The sequence below is a fragment of the Bos javanicus genome, chromosome 15 (genome assembly GCF_032452875.1).
Source record: "Bos javanicus breed banteng chromosome 15, ARS-OSU_banteng_1.0, whole genome shotgun sequence".
Taxonomy (NCBI): domain Eukaryota; kingdom Metazoa; phylum Chordata; class Mammalia; order Artiodactyla; family Bovidae; genus Bos; species Bos javanicus.
Window position 1 is genome coordinate 15,613,416 of NC_083882.1, and position 25,394 is coordinate 15,638,809.

General features: G+C 46.8%; 1 protein-coding gene across 6 annotated transcripts in view; it reads right to left on the minus strand.

Annotated features, from left to right (window-relative positions):
• AMOTL1 (angiomotin like 1) overlaps positions 1-25,394 on the minus strand; it is a 161,368-nt gene that overhangs the window by 55,440 nt on the left and 80,534 nt on the right. For all 6 annotated transcript variants that reach the window (XM_061440183.1, XM_061440182.1, XM_061440181.1 and 3 more), the window contains 2 exons: positions 22,453-23,383; positions 5,171-5,462 (listed from right to left, as the gene is read on the minus strand). In XM_061440183.1, coding sequence (XP_061296167.1) covers positions 5,171-5,462; positions 22,453-23,383 — 1,223 coding nt within the window. The remainder of the gene's footprint in view (positions 1-5,170; positions 5,463-22,452; positions 23,384-25,394) is intronic.

A 25,394-nucleotide genomic window follows, 5' to 3' on the forward strand; every position in this document is an offset into this window, starting at 1 on the left:
CAAAGATTTCCAGCAAGCCGGGGACAGACAGGTCTGAAAGTCGGGAGGGCAAAGTTGTGCTGCTATGTGCAGAGGCCAGATGAGGCCACGAAGCGGAGACCGCTTAGGGAGGCCACCAGATGCTCCCAGGGCCGAGGATGGAGCGCTGACACTTCAGGAGAAGGTGGGACAGGAGGACCCAGGAGAGAGACCGACACAGGGACGCCTCCGCAGCCAGGAGGCCAGAAACTAAAGGAGAGAGAGTGTGGTCACTGCCCCAGAGGTTGCAACGGAGCCAAGACACATCAGAGAAGAGGCGGGTGGCGAGGCTGCAGGGCGTCGGGCCTCCTGCTCGCTGGCCTCCAGCTGGGGCGGGGCTGAACACCAAGGCTCCCTTCGGCATGGATGTTCCCAAAGGCCTCTAATACCAGAGTGGGTTCCTCCACAGTCCCCTTATTTCAACGAGGCCTTTCTATCTCTTCCAAAGATATCATGAATTATTGGTCATGTGGCAGGAGAAAGAACAGCCTGTCCTGAATCCTGCTCATAGTCCTACCGCAAAATTATGTTCCTTCCTTTTAATTTTGTTTTCAAAAGAGATGGCTCCAAAACATACCACCACTTCTATGCTAATTTCATCTGTGAAAGGTGGCCTTTGCTTGCAGACAGATGGGCAATGCTGCAGGGACAATCCCCGGTAAGATGGGGCACCAGTGAAGCCTTCTTCAACTAGGCCACCCATAGGAACTTCCCTCTACCTGATTTCATATACTTTCCTATGTTATATTCAGCTGACTGGAATTCAGCTGCATTCTGTGTCTCTGATTTGACTGTCAACTCCTTGAGAGCAGGAACAGCCCCATAACCCTAGACTTGTGCCCTGCCTCATGACAAAAGTACCGACTGCATAATTAACCTTTAAATCTCTTACAGAACTACAACTGTATGTAGGAAGTTAGCAAGATGAGATTGTGATTCAACATCAGGGAGAATTTCCTAACAATCTCTTCCAGAAGTCTACCCAGTAGTGAGCGTCTCTACTCTGGAGGCATTCAAGTAAAAAAATGAATGACCTCTTTTCAGAGACATGAGGTTTCTAAGGAGTGGGAAATTGGACTAGAATCACTTTAAGAATTTTAAGTCTAAAGCTCTGTGATTTCTGACTGCACACTCCTTCAGAAGGAGGACCACATCCTCTACTTCAGAGCCTCGGGTCAGAATACCTTAAGGCCCTCTTAATGTCACTTCCTAGGTGGTGCTAGTGATAAAGAATCCGTCTGTCAATACAGGAGACATAAAAGACACGGGTTCGATCCCTAGGTTGGAAAGATCCCCTGGAGAAGGGCATGGCAACCCACTCCAGTATCCTTGCTTAGAGAATCTGATGGACAGAGGAGCCTGGGAGGCTACAGTCCAGAAGGTCGCCCAGAGTTGGACACGACAGAAACAACCTAGCACACACACGTGACGTGTGTCAGAGGTGAAAGGAGTTGGACAGGTTGGTCTTGATATACAGACCATCTGGGCCAGTCCCAAGTCTGAGCAGGAACATATGAAGAGCGTTTGCCTCCACAGCTCCCAGCCTCCCTTTCAGCAAAGACGTCAGGAAGCTCTTAGGGCAGGCTGCAGGAGACCCAGGAATCTCTGAGAAGCAATCTCTGGCCCAGAAACGGAACTCCAAGAAGAATGGAAAGCTTACAGTTTCAGCAGGGGCTGCTGCCATGAAGCAAAGGGGCAGAGAGGGGCTGTGAGCTTAGCCCTTCCCTGTTTAGAGACTGGCTTGTTCCCAGACACCTTCACATGCACAACTCAGGGACTTATAGGGTTGAAGACAGGCCTGCCGTCCACGCCTCAGACTGCCCAACCACAGCCACTGCTGCTGTACTGACAAGAGGGTCTTTACTAAAGCAAGCCCAGAGGAACCATCGATGTGTGGCTCTTCAAACATCCACCTACACCCTGATGGCTTCTGAGGCCAACCTGCTCAGCAACCCACAGTCTGGTCCTGCTGGAAATTCCGTGCATGAATTATGCTTCAGGGAAACTGGGAGGAAAAAGAAGCAAAATGAGTGGCCGAAAGGAAGTGATGAAAAACCGCCACTCTCTCTGGGGGTCCGTGGTCCTCATTCCAACACTAACAGGGATAATCACCACCCTGCCCCTCTCTGGAAACAGGGTCTTCATTTCCAGGTGGTTCTTTGGCAGCCTCTGAGCTCAGTCATTGTTTCCTGCTGAGTTCCTGGCATGTCGCACATAGGCTAAAGCCCTGCAATTAAAAATTTATCTATTTTTGGTTTTGCCCTGGAGATGAATCTCCACGAGCGCTCCCAAGGCTGTGAAGAAGGATTCCAGAATGGACATTCCTGCCAACACAGGGCGGCCACATCCTACGCTGTGGCACCACCCAAAGTGGGGGTCTTTATCCCTGAGGAGTACAGTCACCTCACTGGACAAGCCTCTCCCCAGACCTGAGGCTCAAATAAGAGACACAGTTACAGAGACACACGGAGCGGTGGGGCCTGGACTAGGGCGACCTCGGGAACACAGGCCTTGAACCACCCAGTCATGATTTCAGGCCGCTATGTGTCTCTTGGTCCCAGTTGCCGAGGAGAGCTACGGAACTAGTGCTGAATATGGCTCCTATTCATCAAAATCTGAGTTTTCACACCGACAATTTCAATTAGATACACAACTAATTAGTGATTAATGAAATGTAATATTTACAGAACCATTCACAACATTCAAGGGACTGAAGGAGTTTGGGATTTCAGAAGGGGTACAGCCTTCGATTTTTCCCCTTTTCCAGAAGTTATCAAAACGCTTTTGGCCGCAAAACTTAAGGATCATACCCATGCAGGGAAACTGAGTCCCTGCGAGGCTGATTTTGGTTTTCAAAACAGAAATGGTCATCGACATCAACAAAGAGATGTGTGTTACAGGCCAATAAAGATACGTCTGAATTTTTAAAAAGTCAATGAAGAATAATAAGAACTCCCAGTTTCTGCATCTTCCCTGTAGCTGTTCAAAAATATTTATGGAAAAGGGGGAGAACGACACTCAGCCCTCAGGAGTCTGCACGGCTCCTAGACACATCTGCCACTGGGCTCCCTCAGAGAGAGAGAGGAAAAAAAACGACTGACTTCCCAGGAAGTGCTGAGCTGGCCCGTCCCAATTTTCAGCCTGGACCAGGAAAGAAGCTTAGAGGCAAGAGAGGCAAGCCGAGGCCTGAGTGTGACTTCCAGGCACTGCCAGGAACCCGCACACGAGCTACCACGTGACCGGCCCAGGGCGGAGGCCGCCATCTTTAGGCAGCCCACCGGTCCCCGCCCCTCGTCTGACGCCTCCAGGAAAGGCGGTCAGGCCTCTTGGAGCCAAGCCTGGTCTTGACTTCGGGGAGCTCCAGACCCTCGCCGCGGAAGCTCCACACAAACGCGCTGGGACAGGTCCCGTCTGTGAACGGCTGCATCATCCCACCCACGGCACCCTGCCGACTGCTGCCAGCCCTCGGGGGAATCAGAGGGGCTGACGGCTCTGACACCCGGACCCGCAGAAAGGCCAGGCTTTACGGAGAGGTCAACACTGAGCAGCCCTGTCATATGGACGCAGTGACCACCGTGGTCCAGCCAGGAGCAAGTCCTGGCATGAGGAACCAAAGGGCAAGGCTGCTCTGCTCAGGGGGGTTTACAGTCCCACCCTTTCTCTTTACAAAAGCCCCCACCTGCCCAGGACAGAGCAGGCCCCTAGACTCTTATGAGATGGCCCCGACCACACATGCCGCTTTGTTCCCAGAAAGGAAACTCCGGAGCCCCGTGGCTCTGCTGCCTGAAACCATCCTATGACTTTTGTCCCTCACCTGCAGGGCCTTTCTACCTGCAGCTTTTCAGGTGCTGGCGTGTGGGTCATGGTGAAATCACTGCCTGTAACAGTTCACTCTCACTAGACGTCTCCCTGTTGACTTTGGCTCACAGCATAAAGCCCTAAGAATGAAGGCTGCCGTGTGTCCTAATATTCTCATGACAAAGACACGGGCTGGAATTCTGCAGCATCCCCCCACCTGCTGAGTAAGCAGAAGGAGAGCATGCCGGAACTCGCACTCTGCCCTCGGTGCTGAGGCATCACCGCGTTTTTTGCAGAGACCGGCTAATGAAACCAGCACAGCAATCACCAGGTTCCTGTGTGAGATCCTAGACGTAAAGGAAGAACCTGCCTCTCTCAGCTTGCTGCTCCCGTATCCCTCTCGGTGTCCCCTCTCCCACACTGTCCGTTTGGGGCGATGCTGCTTAGCTGCTGAGTCCCTGTCCAGGGGCACCTCTCCTGTCTCTCCTGTAGCCCCTTGACATTCTATTGCAGGTTTAGCTTGCATGACTCCCCTCCACCCCTGTTTTTTTTTTTGCATAATCACAATAGTAAAAGATGTTTATCAGTTTTCATAATCAATAGCCAGACAAAAAATACAAGATAATTACAACTGCAAGCCATAATGGGAACATGAGTAACCTAACAATATAAAATAATTACCATTTGGCAGGAGGACGTCAGGCAGTGATGAGGTAAGTGGAAGTACATATATGCACAGATTTTCATCTGCTCAGCCAGCCTGTATCTTTTGGTTGGTGCATTTAATCCATTTATGTTTAAGGCAATTATCGATATGTGTTATCCTATTACTGTTTTCTTAATTGTTTGGGGTTTATTTTCTGTAGTTAGGCCTCTTTCTTGTTTCCTGCCTAGAGAAATTCCTTTAGTGCTGGCTATAAAGCTGGTTTGGTGGTACTGAATTCTCTTAACTTTTGCTTGTCGGGAAAGCTTTTGATTTCTCCATCAAACTTGAAGGAGTGACTCTCCCACTTTTGGACGATAAGCTCCTCCAAGGGAGGCACCCTGGCATATTTATTTTTGTCTTCCTAAAGCCTTACATGGTGCCTGGCACAAAAAGGTGTCGAATTAAACGCTGGCCAGTGAGTCAGTGAATCAACCCCCTTGAGCCATAAGGAACTATGTGCCTTTTGGAGAACCTTCCCTCTGGCCTCATCTTGTGCTGTTCCTGCCGTCTGAGCTCTGTGTCCACTTGCTTTCTCCCACTTGATCTGCTCCTCTCAGTCCTGCCTTAGGTCCCGCTAGCCCCTAATCTGATCCATCTACGTGTAATACCTAGAACCTTCCCCCGCCCATCTCCGGGGAAGCCCCCTACCTTGTGGAGCTTGTCGGCGTTGTCATAGTAACCCTGAAGCTCCTGGTGCAGCACGCGGTTCTCCTCCGTCAGGATCTCCACCATCTGCTGGGCTCGCTCCACGATGGCGAACGCGTCAGGGCCAAGCTGCTGGCTGGGCGAGGCGGCGGGCGGGGGCGGCGCGGCCCCCAGGGCCATGGGAGGAGCAAGCGGCAGGGGCACGGAGTGCAACGGCCCGCTGACCGAGGAGTTCTGCGAGGACACCGGGCTGTGCTGCTGCGCCGTGGACGGGAAAGGAAGCTGGCATGGGCGGCTGCAAGGGAAGAGACCAGGAGTCAGGGCCAGGGCCACAGGCTGGGGCTGGGGTGGGGGTGGGGTGGGAGGAACGCCCACAGCACAGGCACTGTGGTGATGCCAGGGGTCAGCATCAACGGAGGGTCCAGGCTGGGCTGAGAGATGCAGCTTCAATCCCCCATCCCACAGATATTCAGCGCTCTCCCTCTGAATGTGCACTGCTCTGGTCATCGGGAAACGGTGGACCAGACAGACAAGGTCCTTCCCTGCTCTCATGAAGTTTATGTTCTTGGAGAGAGAGAGAGATGGGCACACCACCAAATGATGAACACGCAAAGCTGGGTATTGAAAAGCAACGACACCTCTCCAAGAATCAACCCAAGGGGCAGGGACAGGGAATCACTGAGTGGCCAGTTCATACAGAGGGGTCAGGGAAATGGTCTCTGAGAAGCGGATGCCTGAGCTGAAGTCTGTTGACAGCCATGGAGTAAAGAGTGGCTGGGGGCAGGGAGTGGAGAAGAAGCGGGGGAAGTTTTCCAGGTAGAGGGATCGGGGGCGAGCGGGACCAAGAGGAGCAGATCAAGTGGAAGAAAGCAAGTGGACACACAGCCCAGATGGCAGGAACAGCGAGATGAGGCCAGAGGGATGGGCATGGGCCTCTGGGAGCCAAAGCCAGACCTTCCCTTGGAGTGTGGAGGGGGCAGAGGAGGAGCTGTCTTCATGCCTGTGGGTGGGATGTATGTTGGCGAGGATAGACCAAAGGTGCCCAGTGAGGAAACCTGGGAAAGACTGAAGGCAAAAGGAGAAGGGGCTGACAGAAGATGAGATGGTCAGATAGCATCACCGACTCCATGGACATAAATTAGAGCAAACTCCAGGAGACAGCACAGGACACGGGAGTGAGCTGCCATCCATGGGGTCACAAGGAGACAGATATGACCTAGTGACTGAACAACAACAGCAACAGCCAGGTTAAGAAAACACAGATGTTCCTTGATGGTTCAAATTCTGGTACTAGCTTCTTTATCTGAACCCATGAATTTTCATCTCCAATCTCCCCTTCCGAAGGATCCCCGCCTCCTAATTCTGTTAATCGGTTTCATAAGAATCACTGTATTTTCTTCCAGCCTACGCCAAGAGCTCCTAACAACAACTCTATAGTATAAACAGCAAAGACAGTCTTGGCATCTAGTTCTGCAACCATGGCTATCTCTCCTCTGCAGACTTGGGGAAACTGGTGTTCTTGTTTATCCCTTCAACCTTTAGGTCTCAGTCTGGGAACTGGGGTGCTAAGAATTATCAGCAACCCCCAAATCACTGGGGTCTTTATATCAAAGGGTTGAGCTCCTTCTAGTCTGTAACAGTTTCATGTATTACCTCCATTCCTTTTGATCCTCCAAGGCCAAATCTCTCAGAACTACCTCCCTTTATCCTCAGAGGTCATCTGACCTTATATTTCCTTTTAAGTATATTTGCTGCGGTGTTTTTGGACCGTGTCAGCCTCCACATCTCTCACTGTGCAAGTGTATCTTACAGCATTAAGCAGCCTCTGAATGCTGACTTCTGCAGCTAAACGTCAAACTCTAGAAGAAAGGGTGTCACCTTAGCCCTCCCTACGTGGAGATGCAAACACCCCTAAAGATGACCTTGGAAGAAACCCAGGGATCCCACCAGAGTGACTAACCACTGGCTCTGCTCTGGTAACCAACATCAGAGTGCTCCACCGGGCTCCCAAGCTAGCTTCCAACTAGATCTCCTTATGGTTTTGATCTAGGAGCCCATCCATTTCATGTTAAAATAACTGGGATCTAAGTTCCCAGAGTCAAAATAGGGAACCATGGAGCTTAAGGTAGTTCTTTACTCCTTAAGGGCCTCAGATTTCAGAAAGGAGTGCTCGGGGTGGGGGGGTATAAACCTTCCCCCTTCCCTCCCTTTCCACACCTACGATTACCATCTGACCTTCTCATTAGAAATAAAGGGTTTCTGCAGTTTGATGAATTTGTGCCCCTTCTACAGTGAAGTGTATGTGAATGTGTTGTCCCGTGCACATGAGGATGTCTGTGTGTACAAGGTCCAACTCCATAGTGAGTGAAGTGCCCTTGGCTGCCTTTCACAATGCCCAACGTTCACCCCCATCACAGGGATTCCTATCAGTTGTGGACCCAAAACACCACAGGTCCTTTGTGAGCAAGTGTATTCCTGCAGCCTGGCTAAATTCTACAGTGTATTTTTCATGCAAAGAGGTTACCTTGACAAAAGACAAAATATCACAAATTACACTGCCTCAATCCAAAGGCAGACACCCATTCCCAACTTCAAGTTCTCCCTTCCCACTTCATCCAATGCAAACAACAAGCATGGTATGTCTCCTTGGAGCTGGGGTGGGCACAGATGAAGCATCAGGGCCCCAATAGGACTTGCCCTCTGACCCTTCAGGCGTGGGCTTCAGGGCGGGGGTTCTACTTTTTGACATTTATTGGGCTCTGGCATTTGGGACTCACAGTCAAGGATGGGCCTATGTTCCCTTATATAACAAAAAGGAAGTTTTCATAATGCCAGCCTAAGTCATCCATGATGGTGACTAGCCACCTGAGTGGCAATGCAGGAAAAAGGTTCTTGCCAAATTCAGGGACGGAAAGAATGGGTTTTTCAAAATAGGAAGTCTTTTATGATAAATAGAGAACATTGGCTTCAAAAAATAACCCGGTTACACATTCAAGAATACGCATTCAAGAAGCATGGTACTACAACGGATGATGTCTAGCCAGGGGAGCAAAACACTGTTCCTTGGCTCCGCTCCTCAGCCACTGGGGCGGGTGGGCTCAAAGGTCCGTACAAGGCAGATTTGGATGACAGTAAATGAAGGGGAAAGAATGGTGAGGGGGCACAGGAAAATGTCACACACCATCAGACAAGTGCTATGAATCAAGATATCCTCTGCTTCCAAAGATAATGCTACTGATCGGCCACCATTAGGATAAAGACTTCTTTGCAATGGGGACACAGAGAAAAAAGAAAAAGAGGAGATGGGAACTAATATTTATTGAAACTACTTTATATAGAATTCTATGTTGTGCTGTGCTTAGTTGGTCAGTGGTGTCTGACTCTTTGCAACCCAATGGACTTAGCCCACCAGATTCCTGTCCATGGGAATTCTCCAGGCAAGAATACTGGAGTGGGTTGCCATGCTCTACTCCAGAGGATCTTCCTGACCCAGGAACTGAACCGGAGTCTTATGCATTGCAGGCAGATTCTTTATCAGCTGAGCTAGTAAAGGTAAGCCCAGAATTCTATGCCACAACTATCTATTTGACTATAGCTTACTTCCTCTGTTGGGGTTTCCCTGGTGGCTCAGATGGTAAAGAATCTCCCTGCAATGTGGGAGACCTGGGTTTGGTCGGGAAGATCCCCTGGAGAAGGGAATGGCTACCCACTCCAGTATTCTTGCCTGGAGAATTCCCATGGACAGAGGAGCCTGGTGGGCTACAGTCCATAGGGTTGTAAACAGTCAGACACAACTGAGCGACTAACACTTTCACTTACTTCCTCTGTTAGAATGTGAAGGCAGAGAGCTGTTACTCGCATCATTTGTTTCAGTATCCTGGGACCATACCATCACTTGGCTTAAGTTAAAGGACTTAAGGAGTTAATATGTATTAAGCTGGGCACAAATTAAGCACTGAACAAATGTTAGGTATTACCACTATAATTAGTATCATCTGTATCCCTTGGAAGGCTGAGCACTGAAGAATTGATGCTTTTGAATTGCGGTGCTGCTGAAGACTCTTGAGAGTCCCTTGGACTGCAAGGAAATCAAACCAGTCAATCCTAAAGGAAATCAACCTTGAATATTCACTGGAAGGACTGATACTGAAGCTGAAGCTCCAATACTTTGGCCACCTGATGTGAAGCACCGACTCACTGGAAAAGATCCTGATGCTAGGAAACATTGAGGGCAAGAAGAGAAGCGGGCAACAGAGGATGGGATGGTTGGATGGCATCACCGACTCAATGGATATGAACTTCAGCAAAGTCCAGGAGACAGTGGAGGACACAGGAGTCTGACATGCTGTGGTGAAGAGTCCGACATGACTCAGTGACTGAACGACAACAACCCAGAGCCTAGCCCTGAGTGTGGCTTTCATGAAAAGTCCAATATTTTTTTTCTGTTATGGCTAACATTTATTGGGCACTTTTGACTCTAGCCACTGTAGTATCCACTGCTACACGCATCATCTCACCTTGAGCTTCATAACTGCCTTATAAAATAGGCATCACTATCAAGTCTCTGTATTTAGATGAGAAAACAAGGCACAAGACGGTCTGTGCTAAGTTGCTTCGGTCGTGTCTGACCCTTTGTGACCCCATGGCCTGGAGCCCGCCAAGCTCCTCTGTCCATGGAATTCTCCAGGCAAGAATACTGGAGTGGGTTGCCATTTCCTTAAATGGCAGAAACATAAAGAAGATGCAAGCACAGGCTTTGGGATTCCAGAGCCTGCAGCTCACTCGTTCCCTGAACGGTGCGGGGGAACACAGGGAGGACAGGCAGGCGCCCTGTGACCTCTGCTGCCAGGTCCCGTGGCTCAGTCTGAGTGACCGCCACATCCCTGACTCACACCCTAGAGAAAGCATCAGAGCTTTCCATAGGTTCAAGCCACCTCAGGGGAAGCATGAAGGCTAGAAAGCTGTCCCTGTGTTGTTCTCTTGGACTGTTACTTACCTTCAATGCTGTTGTCTTTCATAGGTTAATGTCTCTTCTACACAAGCATTCAACTAACACTATTAAGGGTCTACACCATCTGCCAGGAAGCACAACTCATCACCTCGCTTTATCCTCACACACACCAAGACAGGACCACCACCAGGTTCTGCTCCTGTCTCATGGAATTGGAGAAATCTTGGAACACTGAAGAAAGGGATCTTTTCCCACCTGCCACCGAACTGACTATTAAATATATCTGAGCAGGGTTGAAAAGCCTCTTCGCCCCAAGTCCACAGTGAGGTATTAGAAACAAGAATCAAGGAACATTTAAAGAGCCACATCTGGGATTTCCCTGGTGGCCCAGTGGTTAAGACTTCACCTTCCAATGCAGAGGGTGCGGGTTTGAGCCCTGTCAGGGAACTAAGATTCCACATGCCTCGTGACCAAAAAAATCAAACATAAACCAGAAGCAATACTGTAAGTAATTCAATAAAGACTTTAAAAATGATTCACATCAAAAAAGTTTTAATAAAAAAAAAACAAAGAGCCACATCTATGATTCAAAATAGGGTCATACAGGGAATATATGTGGGCTGATCTTCCATCATCAATGATTTGGACCATGACTTTAAAAATGATCCACATCAAAAAAATTTTAATAAAAAAACAAAGAGCCGCATCTATGATTCAAAAAAATAGGGCCATACAGGGAATATATATGGGCTGATCTTCCATCATTAATGACTTGGGACCGTGACACATAGCCTGCCCCAGAATCTGCACTCATCTCTTGCTTCCTAATTTACAGCCCTGCCCGACTCACAGTCCGGACAACCTACCACCACTGGCCTATGTCATGGTTTTGTTCTCTTGAATTTTTATTTAAATATCATTTAATTTTTCATGCATTATTATTCTTCCTAATTAGTATCATGCATGTTTTCTGAGGGTAGAAAATTATGACTTACACTAAATTGGTATCCAGTACATTTTTGTCAGTTGATTTGGCCCCAGAGCCCAACAGCCAGTTAGGAGGTCATATATGCTTTATGAACTTCAACACTGTTTTATTGAGGAAGAGACCTCTGGTATTTATATTTGATCTGGATAATATAGTTAGAATCTCCAGTCATGACACTGCCAATTTAATAACACGGCTCCATGTCGCTTCCTTTCTCATACACAAAATGCAGCTCAATACTGAAGTGATAATGTAATTTGGATTAGGGAAGCAAGATCATTGGTGACAGCTACTATTCAACAGTCCCTTTGCTTCTCTCTGCACACAACAAGACTTCATAAATAAGCTTGTTTACATATTCTTTTAAAAAATTTTTTTGGGGGCCGTGCCTCACAGCATGTGGGATCCCCAACCAGGGATCAAACCCATGACCCCTGCATTGGAAGCACAGAGTCTTAACCACTGAGCTACCAGCGAAGTTCCCACAAATAAGCTTGTTTAAACATTTGTATTTACATTACACCTAAATGTGTAATGTACTAAACGTGCCATGAATAGCACTTTACCTCTACTGTCACTTCATTCTCACAAGCTTGGACATTCCCTGCTCTCACAACATGTATTATTATTCTGTTTTTAAAGTATGCAAACTAAGCTCAGAGGATTAATAAACCAGAGATCTCAGTCTTTACAAAGCAAAACAATGGGCTATGAACTGGGAGTTGGAACTCACGTACCTCCACCACACCAGGGCTATCGCCCCATGCTAGCACAAGACTGGAGTATTCCTTAATATGGGACTCTTTCTCTGCTTCTTTCTAGCCATGTAACCATGGACAAGTTTTTAACTTCTTCTTCACCTTTAAATGGTGATAACGACGGAGATTTCAGGGGAATACTATCTCATACTATTGCAAACGGGAACAAGAATCTTGGGGAAAGATAGATTTTGAAAGATAGGTATAATTTGGGCAGCTAGAGATGGGTGAGGGTTGTTGGGTTTCTCAGGAGAAAGAAATGATATGGGGAAAAGGCTGGGTGAATTTGATGACCAGCAGAGAGTCTGATGGAGAAAGCAACGGCAACCCACTCCAGTACTCTTGCCTGGAAAATCCCGTGGACGGAGGAGCCTAGTGGGCTGCAGTCCATGGGGTCGCTAAGAGTATGGCATGACTGAGCAACTTCACTTTCACTTTTCACTTTCATGCATTGGAGAAGGAAATGGCAACCCACTCCAGTGTTCTTGCCTGGAGAATCCCAGGTACGGGGGAGCCTGGTGGGCTGCCATCTATGGGGTCACAGAGAGTCGGACACGACTGAAGCAACTTAGCTGCAGTAGCAGCAGCAGCAACGATAGTTATCTACTTCACAGAGTTGTTATGAGAATTAAATGAGACCATGTATATAAAGCACTGCACATAGTGTCTGTCATTTGGGAAAGTACTTAATAACTGCTAGTCTCTGTTATTATTATTACACTGCTAATGGGTGTCAGGAGAAAAGCAAAGGATAATGCACCCTTGGGTGTCCCTTCCTCTTAAAACACTCTGTGTGGAGAATCCCAGTCCCTAACACTAAAGCTTCAACCTGGAAACAAAGCAAATGCCAGCACCACAGAAGCTTCTATTTCTGAAGTGATTTCTTGCAATGCAATGCAGAACAAGAGTATAATGTCAAGGTGATGCACATGCATGTCGGGACCCTCTCTTGAACACAGATCATCACTTTCTTCTAGGCCTGTACTGTCCAAAATGCTAGCCACAAATCACATGTGGCTACTGAACACCTGAAATGTGTCTCATCTGAGCTGAGATGTGCACGAAGTATAAAAGGCACATCAAAATTTGAAGACAGTACAAAAAAGGTAAAATATCTCAGCAATAGTTTTTTATGTTGATAACCTGTTGATAATGCTTTAGATATAATGGGTTAAATAAAACATGCATCCAAATGTACGTTTTAAAATGGATTAACTAACGGTATGGAAGTTCCTTAAAAAAACTAAAAATACAGTTACCGTATGATCCAACAATCCTGCTCCTGAGCATATATCCACCAAACACAAAAACCAATTTGAAAAGACACACACGCTTCAGTGTTTACAGCAGCACTACTTACAACAGCCAAGACATGAAAGCAACCTAAGTGTCCACCCACAGACGAATGGGTAAAGAAGATGTGATAAGCGTACACAGTTGAATATTACTCAGCCATTAAAAGAAAGAAATGCCATCTGCAGCAATCTCTACGATGGACCTAGAGAGTCTCATACTAAAAGAAGTCAGACAAACACAAATATACGGTATCACCTGTATCTGGAATCTTAAAAAAATGAAACAAATGACCTGACTGACAAAACAGAAATAAACTCACAGACATAGAAAACAAACTTATGGTTACCAAGGGGGTAGGGGTTGGGGGGGTAGATAAATTAGGAGTTTGGAATTAGATACAAACTACTATACATAAAACAGATAACAAAGTCTTACAGTATAGCACAGGGAACAATATTCAATAACAGAAAAAAAATGTAATGTAGGAAGTGTAATGTATAAATGAATCACTGCTTTATAGCAGAAACTAACACAACAACACTGTAAATTAACTACATTCAATTTTTAAAAACGGGTTAACTAAAACATTTTTAAATTAATTTCACCTGTTTCTTTTCACTTTATAAAAATGTGGCTGTGAGAAGAATTTTAATTAGATATCTGTCCCACATTATATTTCTTTTTTAAAGGATGTCAATGTCTAAGTTTTTTTAATTTAGCATTTTAAATTTTTAAATTCTTATTAGAGTATAGCTGACTTACAATGTCATGTTAGTTTCTGCTGTACAGCAAAGTAAATGAGTTATTCACACAGGCACACACAATACACACAAATGTATCTCCACTCTTTTTTAGATTCTTTGCCCACATAGGTTATTACAGAGTACTGAGTAGAGTTTCCTGTGCTATATAGCAGGTCCTTATCAGTTATCTATTTTATACATAGTGGCATCTATACAACAATTCCAATCTTCCAATTTATCCCTCCCCTCTCCCTCCTAAACAATATATTTTCATTGTTCAGCACTGCTTTAGTCCACACTACATGTACACCAAAAGGCTTCATTTTGGAAACAATTCCAGAATTCAGTGAGCAACAGAGCAATTCACGCCAACAGACCAGTAGTCCCCACTCTACTAACCCCAGATCTCCAAGCATCAATGGTGACCAGGAACCTATATTCAAAATACTATATGTTTTGGGGGCTTCCCAGGTGGCTCAGGGGTAAAGAGTCCGCCTGCCAATACAGGAGACCCAGGTTCTGTCCCTGGGATGGAAAGATCCCCTGGAAAAGGAACAGGCAGCCCACTCCAGTATTCTTGCCTGGAAAATCCCATGGACAGAAGAGCCTGGTGGGCTACAGTCCATGGGTCACAAAACAGTCGGACATGACTTAGTGACTAAACAACAACAACAACAACATGTTTATCTACAATTAGGCCATCACGCTAACATTTAATATGGCTTGTGTGATTGCCAAAAGTTGTCTAAAACATAACAGGAAAAGAGACATCAATGGATAAACAGATGAAGGATGTGTGACCAAGTAATTCAAAAGAGAAACTGCAAGCAGCTAAACAAATTTCCCAAAGCAAAGTTATTAATAGACAACTAAAATCAAAACAACTTTTTTCCATTTATCAATATTAACAATCAGTTCAATGAATGTTTACTGAGCTTTAAAGCAAAGATTCTTTAAAATTCTCAAGACATGATACATATTAGGACTTTGCTTGAGTAAAACATTACAGAAAAATGACTAGAAGGAACTAAGACAAAAGGACAGAATGACAGTCTCCAGATGACAAATTCATGGATTTGTTTTCTCTCTTCCTATTTTTCTATTCTTTATGTAATTTCTACAATGAATATGGCTAGCTATTCAAAAATTTCTGCATTAATATATATGTTCATCATAGAAAAACATATATTAGCCACAAGGGCTTCCCTTGTGGCTCAGCTGGTAAAGAATCTGCCTGCAATGTGGGAGACCTGGGTTGGGAAGATCCCCTGGAGAAGGGAAAGGCTACCCACTCCAGTATTCTGGCCTGGAGACTTCCAGGGACTGTACAGCCCATGGGGTCACAAAGAGTCAGATATTACTGAGTGACTTTCACTTATAGAAAAATTAGAAAATAGAGATAAGTCAAAAATCAGCGCTGTTATTTTAATAATCAGAGGAAGTGAACATGACAAAATAATGTTAAAATGAGGTGAAAAGAACAAATGGCAAGGTTCAAATTTTAAGACTTCTCCCTCAGTAAAAATACCTCTTATTTACCTAGAGGTTTCCAATTTAGAGTATTTTCTTATACTTTCTGACTGTGAAAGCAACAGTGAACAGAGTATTTTAGAGTAGTTTTGGCTGGATAATGGAACTGCAGGCAATTTCTGTTTCCCTTCTTTACCATTTTTTAGGGAGTGGGGAAGTGGGAGTTATCTATATTACTAGATTTTTGATAATGAAAGTGTTTCATTGGTGTAAGAGAAAATCAGTTACTTTTAGGAAACATCAGCTACAACAAATTGCAGATAAGGAAGCTGAGGCCCTGAGAACTTAAGCAATTTGCTACAAAGTAGAAGAGCCAGGACTTAAAAGGGCTCAAAACTTCTTTCCCCAAACCCACAGCCTTCCCACCTGGATCCCTTTGGTGGTGCAACACAGGACTCTTAAGTGCTCAGGCTGAGTCTAGACTCTTGGGTAAACTAAGACCCAAACTATTGCTAGGCAGGATGCATATGGATGATCCTGTTGTTTGGAGAAGCCATGCATTTAATGCACTGCAGCTGGAGTTGTGTTACATTTCCTGAGAAAGCAACCTAAACTTGACCCCAGCCTTTTCAAATTCCCACACCGCAGAGCCGCTCCTCACAATAAACAGGGCATTTTACTTGGCTCACCCAGCCACAATTCAGCTTAAAAATTGTACAAACTCGTAAATTTTAATTCTGGTATTCAAAACACATGTTTAGCTGGTGGGATTTAAAAAAACACTCCCTGGCCTCATTTTTTGTTCAGAGCAACGCGTGGTGGTTAATCCATAAGCTTTGGGTCTGGCTCACCTTTTAATGCCTCATAGCAATTCATTTTCGTTAACTATCTACACTGCAAATCAGCACTTTGGAAACACACTCACTCGGACAATCCCCCTTCCTCCTCCAGCCATTTCCAACTCAGAGTGAGAGGGGGCCACTGAACATTCTCTGTTGTACTATACAGCACATTTGAGACCTCACACCCACCCAGAGTAAAGCTGCTCTTCAGCCCGAATTCTCAGGCTTGTTGCACTCTGGCCACACTGCTGGGTCGGCGTGGGTTCCTGGCAAGAGGCACGGTTTCTCTCTAATCAGCCACATGGGCTCCAGGACTCTCCTCTTTGCTCCCCCTCTCCCCGCTGCATTGTCTGACACGTTCCCAGGGAGCATGGGGCTTCCCTGGTGGCTCAGACAGTGAAGAATCCACCTGCAGTGCAGGAGACCCAGGATCCATCCCTGGGTCGGGAAGGTCCCCTGGAGGAGGGCATGGCAATCCACTCCAGTATTCTTGCCTGGAGAATCCCAGAGACGGAGGAGCCTGGAGGGCTATAGTCCATGGGGTCGCAGAAAGTTGGACACAACTGAAGCACCTGAGCATCAGAGAGCATCAGGAACTTTGACTCTGTGCTAAATAAAACCAAACCAGGAGGTTTTTCTAGAGGAAAATTCATAGTGAATATTCTAAGGAAAACATGCATGATTTGGGAGGCTGAGCACACCACAGGGTCCCTCCATGAACGCAGGAAACCACGAGCCCCCTGAACTGATGGGAAGGATGGCTGGCCTGTGAAGAGACGAAGCAAGCATGTTCTATGGAACAGGATCCATGGCACCACTGGCTCTGATGTCATCTCTTTTTTAATATTTATTTGGGGGATCTTTGTTGGGGCATTTGGAATCTTTAGTTGCAGAATGCAAACTTAGCTGTGGTGTGTGAGATCTAGTTCCCCAGTATTCATTCGTGCCTTCACTTCCATTAACGGGACAGACCAGTCAGTCCTAAAGGAAATCAATCCTAAACATTCATTGTAAGGACTGATGCTGAGGCTCCAATACTTTGGCCACCTGATGTGAAGAGCTGACTCATTTGCAAAGACCCTGATGCTGGGAAAGACTGAAGGAGGGAGGAGAAGGGGACAACAGAGGATGAGATCACTAGATGGCATCACTGACTCAAGGGACATGAGTTTGACTAAACTCCAGAAGCTGGTGATGGGCAGGTAGGCCTGGTGTGTTGTGGTCCATGGGGTCTCGAAGAATCGGACACGACGGAGCAACTGAACTGAACTGATGAAAGTCAAGGAGGCCTTGACCGGTGGCCTCTCCACGGGGTTTCCCACAAGAAGAGACCATAACCTGCTACACATCTCCCATGGTCCGAGGATCAGAGCAGGTGAGAGAATTCGTAAGCTATGGTAAATCAGTAATGGAGGCCAGAACTCCAGATTCTTACTCATCCTAAGCTCTGTGCTCTTTAGACCTTTCCATCTCTAGACAAAAAGCAGTGAAGTCTTGATAGTGTGTGATGGATGGGGTGAGAGCTCTGAATATCCACAACATACTGGGGCCGTCTTTGCAGCTTGAGGCCAGAACATGAGCCCAGTGATCTCAGACAAACGCCTCCCTGACTCAAGGGTCGTCCATGAGGCACTGACCCAACAACCGGCAGCTTCCCAAACCATCACCATTAATGACAAACTGATAACCTGTTAAGCACAAGGAAAGGTGACAGTGAAGTTAAAGGGAGACCTGCTCTTCTCTGGGCTTCCCAGGTGGCTGAGTGGGAAAGAACTCGCCTGCCATTGCAAGAGCCGCCCGAGGCACAGGTTCAATCCCTGGGTCGGGAAGGACCCCTGCAGGAGGGCATGGCAACCCACCCCAGTATTCTTGCCTGGAGAATCCCATGGACAGAGGAGCCTGGCGGGCTGCAGCTCACAGGGCTGCAGAGTCAGAAATGGCTGAGCACACACGCAATGGCTCTTCTTTTGGTCAAAGATAGCTTGAACATCACACCGTGCTGAGCTTCAGATCCAGTCCTTAGAGCTCAGGCCACACTGAATGTGTCTGAATCAGGGCTGGTGTGGACGCAACTCTGTTTACCCTGCTGGCCAAAGGCTGCCCTGGGGGAGCCATGCTGGCGAGCTGTGGCCAGGCTCACAAAGCCACCTTGTAGCTCTGGGGCTGAGCCTCAATAGTCTGTCTGTTACATCTTCTAGGCCATTTTGATGTGTCATGTGGACCCAGCTGCCAAGCCCGGCAACCAGCTCAAATCCTTCAGGCATTGCTTCTTCTTTCTGACGTCATCACATCGAAACACATGACACCACCCACAAATACCTGGGCAGCCCTCCAGGAATAGCTTCCTCCTCCCCCTTCCTATCTTCCACTCACAGCATACCTACTGCCAAATGATAAAAAGCAGCAAGACCCCTTTATGCCCTGCCAGGTAACCAAGAATAAAGCCCAAGAGGAGTAAGGAGACTAAGGATATTTCTACTTTTGATCAAGCTCTAGACACAGAGTTAAATGATTAAGAAAAAAAAAAGTGAACTATCACAACCCAAACTCTGATATGATTCTGCAATCAGTCTGCTAAGTCTGCTAAGTCACTTCAGTTGTGTCCGACTCTGTGCGACCCCATAGATGGCAGCCGACCAGGCTCCCCTGTCCCTGGGATTCTCCAGGCAAGAACACTGGAGTGGGTTGCCATTTCCTTCTCCAATGCATGAAAGTGAAAAGTGAGAGTGAAGTTGCTCAGTCATGTCCGACTTTTATCGACCCCATGGACTGCAGCGCACCAGGCTCCTCCGCCCATGGGATTTTCCAAGCAAGTACCATGGATTATTTAACTCTGGCAAATCAATGTGCTAATAACCAGAAATTTGAAGATATATTTTTCCTCTTCAAACCTAATAGCTTTTAAATTTCAATTTCTCCTTGGCTTAAGGAATCATAAAAGGGTGAGAACAAGAGCTCTCCCAGGCTGCACTTGGATACCCTGGTGGGGTCACACTGTGTCCGATGCGTCCTGCTGCCTGTCAGGGGCCTGCCTGTCGGTACATTGCTTCAAAACTGCCACTGCCACCGAAGGCAGGGAAATGGGTCAGCAGCTGCCAAGTGAGTGACAGGCCAGCTCACTCTGCCAAGGCCCAGTCACTCTCTTTTCAGAAGATGTACAGCCAAAGTAGGCCCTGCACCCAGCCATTGGGGTCACTCAGGAAAATCTCAGCTCATTTGACTTAGAATCTGATAAATGAAACCTCTGGCAAGAATGAAGACACAGCCATAACAGACAGTGACCCACTTGTCTTCTCTTATGCTCCACAGTCTCCCCAGGCAAAGCAAGCTCAGAAACATCTAAACTCCAGCAATTTCCAAATGGGTATCTCCAGAGCCAACTTCTCTCCTGAAAGTTTGCTTTCCAACTGACTTATTTCCCACAGTGTCCATATCTAATCAATCATTAAATGATGTCAGCTCTATTTCTCTTAGCATATAATGCTCCTCCATACCTATGGCCTCAAAGCTGGGCTACTCTCTCCAAGTCTTATCTGGACACAACTCACCTCATCTCTGATGGCCTTCATGGCCTCTAGGTTCCCCTTCCTCTAATTCATCCTTTGCTGCCATTAAAATCAGCCTAGTAAACATCAACACAGTCTTTACTGAAAAACATTGGTTCTTGCAATTGTTTCTGAATAAATTCTAAACTCTTTAGTATGACACTCAAAGATCCTCATCAACTGGTCTCAATTTCCTTGTCCAAACACACTTTCTGCCACTTCCTACACCGCCACGGCTCTGCATGACTGCAGCTCATGCCAGACAAAACCCCCTAAGCTCTGGTCTGAAGAAATGGCCTTTCCCCTGCATAGTCCTGCATAGTACCTCCTGCTACTTCACCTCTACCCCACAGCTCTGATTTCTTCTTCAAGACCCAACTCAAAGGTCACCTCCTCTGTGCAGCTCTCCCCAAGCCCTTCAGCTGTGAGTCATACCACTCTCTCCGGTTCCCGAATGCTCTCTGCACCTTTCTATCCTAAAACGGCACCCTGCAGCCCAAGGATCTGTTCAGATGCTGGCTTCCCTGAGACGATGCTGGGAGGACCTTAACGGTGGAAACTGTATCTTTATTTCTGAACTGAGTACAGGGCTATACAGACTACAAATGTGGGAAGTGTTGTTGAATCCATCAGTCGGAGCAATTAGGGCGATGGAAGGAAATGGTTTTGACAGTCAGGATACCTGAGCCTCACTCCAGTTGCCTCAGAGTTGAGTACTGCAGGAACTGAGTTTCTCATCTCTTGAATAAACAGAGCTTCTTCCCTGGTGGCTCAAACGGTAAAAGAATCTGCCTGCAACGCAGGAGACCTGGGTTCAATCCCTGGGTGAGGAAGATCCCCAGGAGAAGGGCATGGCAACCCACTCCAGTATTCTTGTCTGAAGAATCCCATGGACAGAGGAGCCTGGTGTGCTACAGTCTGCTGCTGCTGCTGCTAAGTCGCTTCAGTCGTGTCCGACTCTGTGCGACCCCATAGATGGCAGCCCACCAGGCTCCCCGTCCCTGGGATTCTCCAGGCAAGAACACTGGAGTGGGTTACTATTTTCTTCTCCAATGCAGGAAAGTGAAAAGTGAAAGTGAAGTCGCTCAGTCGTGTCTGACTTTTATCGACCCCATGGACTGCAGCCTACCAGGCTCCTCTGTCCATGGAATTTTCCAGGCAAGAGTAATGCAGTGGGGTGCCATTGCCTGAGTTGGACACGACTGAGCAACTAATACTTTCACTTTTCTGTTGAATAAAGGGGTGAGGCTATATGATCTCTAGGTCTCTTTAGCTCCTCTGTTCTAGAATTCAGACTACATTTTCCTTTAAAATCTACAATGAAGAAAGACTCTATAAAACCCCATGGTAATAACATGTTCCAGGAGTTTGGACACTCTCCAAAAAGCCAGCCAGGAAAACCACTGCTCCTCTAGCCCACTGGGCCAAGCTCCCCAGGGACAGCACGCAATGGAGGCTCCGCCCCAAACTCAGAAATCCCTACCTGCCTTCGGGAACACCTGGAGAAAATCACCAGTTGACCTCTATTCTGTTTCACTCTATATATTTTGGCCAAAACTCTGCTTACTAAATATTGTGCACAGACCAAAAAAAAACAAACTGATGACAAAAACCTAATATGCCTTGAAAATAATGAGAGCTAAAACCATGAGTGAAACCACTAGGCTTACTGTGGAAAACAGTATGAAGGTTTCTCAAAAAACTAAAAACAGAACTACCTTATGACCCAGCAATTCCACTCCTGGGTATATAAAAACATTAATTCAGAAAGACACATGCATCTCAGTATTCACAGCAGCATTCTAGGTGGCTCAATAGTAGAGAATCTGCCTGCTAATGCAAGAGACACAGGTTCCATCCTTGTGTTGGGAAGATCTCCTGGAGGAAAAAAATGGCAACCCACTCCAATATTCTTGCTTGAAAAAATCCCATGGACAGAGGAGCCTGATGGGCTACAGTTCACAGGGTTGCAAAGAGCTGGACACAACTGAGCAACTGAGCACACACGTACGCAAAAGTGTTCAAAGGGCACAGATCAAGAATCGTGTATTCACAGATGATGCAACTTCACAGAAGATAGGGAAGCAACACAAGTATCATCAACTGATCAATGGATAAAGAAGATGTGATAGATACACATGACGGAATACCACTCAGTCACATTAAAGAATGAAGGTTTGCCATTTGCAGCTACACAGATGGGCTTGGAGGGCAATCTGCTAACTGAAATAGGTCAGGCAGAGAAAGACAAGTACTGTTTGATATCACTAATATGTGGAACCTAAAAAATACAACAAACCAGTGAATGTGATATAAAAGAAGCAGACTCAGGCATACAGGGAACAAACTAGTGGTGACCAGTGGGGAGAAGGGAAGGAGGAGGGGCAGTGTAGGGGTAGGGGATTAAGAGGAACAAACTATTAGCTATTAGCTATAAAACAGGCTATTAGCTATAAAACTATTATAGCTATTAGCTATAAAACAAACTACTGGCTATAAAACAGGCTACAAGGATACACGGTAAGACATGGGGAATATAGCCAATATTTTATAATAACTATAGATGAGGCATAATCTTTAAAAATTATGCATTGCTCTATTGTACATCTGCAAAATAGTAATAATATTATCTATCAACTATACTTCAATTAAAAGAATAAATTTTTTAAAATTATCTAGGCTTGATAATCACCTCGTTACCCCGTACTCTGGGGGTGGCTGGTACCTCAGGACGGCCACTTCCGTCCTCGCAGGCTGGGGCGCAGGGTAAGGCTTGACCATCTCGTGGAGGAGCCCGGGGTGCTGGTCACTGTAGAACAGTCCATGCTCCTGGGTCTTGCTGACCGGGGACACCATCTGCTTGGTCTTGAAGGGGTACTCGGGTGGAGGACCTCGGGGGTCCAGCAGCTTGGCTGCAGGCTGGGCTGGGGAGGGCCCCCCTCCAGCCTTGAACGCCTTTCCGTTCCCGGGGCCAGGGAGGTGCTGCTTGGCGCCGTTCCTCTCCAGCGACAGCTGCATGATCCTTTCGCTGAGAGAGCGGACGTGGCCCTGCTTGAGCTCCTTCAGCGCCTCGTCCTTGTGCGCCTGTCCGCTGTTGGCGCGGCTCACCGTCGGCCTGCCCTCAGTCCGGGCCTTCTGACTGGCGCCCCCGGCCATGTAGTAGCTGTGCCCCACGGCCCCCGGTTGCTGCTGTGGCGGCGGCGGCGGCGGCTGCTGTCCCCGGAAAAACTGGGACTGCGCCTTGGCCTCTTCGTACGTGGGCAGCTCCTCGTTGTTCTGCTGAGGCTGCGCGGACCGCACCTGTTTCTCCATCACCGTGTTGTCCACCTGGTGTTCCTGACCCTGCGGTTCCTGGCGTGCTGACTGGTAGACCATTTGTGGGTCTTCTTGAGCGAGGTTTTCCGTGGAAGAAAAGTTGGTGGGGTGGGCTGGCCCTGCGCTCCCTGTGGCCTGGTGCTGAATGGCCAGCAAGTTCATGTTCTCGGTCGGGGTGCCATAGCGCAGTTGCTCCTGGATCAGCCGCTGTAACACTGTTCCAGCTGCCGCATCCTCGGAACCTCTCATCTCCACCTCTGGGATCCTCGGGAAGTTCGGGGGGTGGAAGTTACAGAGAGGATCCTCAACTGGAAGATAAACATGGGAAAAACGTGTCAGGCTGTTCCGTACAGGTCTCAGTGTATGTTGTGAATAATGAACTTTCTAATGATAGAGGCATTTAAAGCGTTCCAATACCGCGTCACCCCCATTTACCCTGCAGTTTCTCACGGGGAGCATCTCTCCAGCTCAGTGCGCCTCTCCCACTCTCCCTTCCCTCACCTCCTGCTTCCTTCTAGACCTTGGTCAGGCCTTCAAGCTCTCCCTTTAAGCTCTCCACTGACCCCTTCTCTTCATTATATAAGCAGTCTTTCCCATCTTAAAAAAAAAAAATCAGAACAACAACAAAAAAAGAAACCACCTTCTCACAGCCCAGTGTAAACCTCTAAGTGCCACCCAGCTTCTCTTCTCTCTTCTCTCCTAACTGTCCTCAGAAAGCAACCGACACTTGCCGTCTTCACTTTTCAAACACTTTAGCCACAGCCTGCCCTACTGCTCTGAGAGTTCGAATTCCAGCAACACACCAAGAACATAGAGTTCCCAAACAAGCTAGCTCTCTCTGGCCTCCAGGACTTTGTCCCCATTCATCCCTCTGCCTGGAAAGATGCATCTCACTACATCTTCTTGGGAAATTCCTAGATGTGCTTTGAGTGATGGCTCCAAAGCTGCCTTCTAAGTAAAACCCTTCCTGCTGCAGCCCAGCAGGCTTGAGCCCTCCTTCTCCAACATCCAAGTTCTGTTGTGTCATACATCCCAAAGACCGATCATCACAAGTTGTTGTTTAGTTGCTAAGTTGTGTCAGATGGCACTTATTTATGTAAACAAGATTTTGAACATCTTAAAGGCAGAGATCATGGCTCCTCATCTGGGTCTCCCTAGCATACAACTCTATGGTTTTTCCAGTGGTCATGTATGGATGTGAGAGCTGGACCACAAAGAAGGCTGAGCACTGAAGAATTGATGCTTTTGAACTGCGGTGCTGGAGAAGACTCCTGAGAGTCCCTTGGACTGCAAGGAGATCAAACCAGTTAATCCTGAAGGAAATCAACCCTGAATATTCCATGAAAAGACTGATGCTGAAGCTGAAGCTCCAATACTTTGGCCACCTGATTCAAAGAGCTGTCTCACAGTAAAGACCCTGATGCTGGGAAAGACTGAAGGCAGGAGGAGAAGGGGACGACAGAGGATGAGATGGATGGATGGTATCATGGACTCAATGGACATGAGTTTGAGCTAACTCTGGGAGATGGTAAAGGACAAGGAAGCCTGGTGTGCTGTGGTCTATGGGGTTGCAAAGAGTTAGATTCAACTTAGTAATTGAACAACAACAAGCAACCTAATGCCTGCATGTAATGGGTGTCAAACATTTAACCAGTAAAGAAGTACCATGAAATACATAATTTATGCCTTTGCACAAAAGTACTCAGAAGGAGTGTATTGAGGATATTTATAGTGATAGGCTAGTAAACATTCTACTACTTACTACTGATAAGACTTGCTGTCTTTGGGCTCAAAATCCTTACCTGTAAAAGCAGGGAGCTAAGCAAGCCCATCTCTAAGTAGCCTTCAGCCCTACAATTCCAAGCAGTGATGGTTCTGTGTTTTTATATATACAAAGGACACATTATTTCCCCCCAAACCGTCTCTCTTCCCCAAAGTTGCCTTTTTTCTGATAAATGGCATCCTCATCTATGATCAAAGAGTCATCCAGATACAAAGTGCAGATACAATTTTGTCCCTTTTGTTTCCTTTGCTCCCTCCATTTTTTTAAAAGGTTTTTTTAATTGTTGAATTGTAGAGGTACTTTATTAATTTATTTATCTATGTATTTGGCCACACCACATGGCATGTGGGATCTTAGTTCCCCAACCAGCAGTCAAATCCACATCCCCTGCATTGGAAGCATGGAGTCGTAACCACTGGACTGCCAGGGAAGTCCCCTTTGCTCCTTACATTTAATCAAGTGCCAAGCTAGGTTTTCAGTTTATAGTAAAATAAGAAAAAAATGAAGATGGTGTGATACTCTTACAAGATATATAA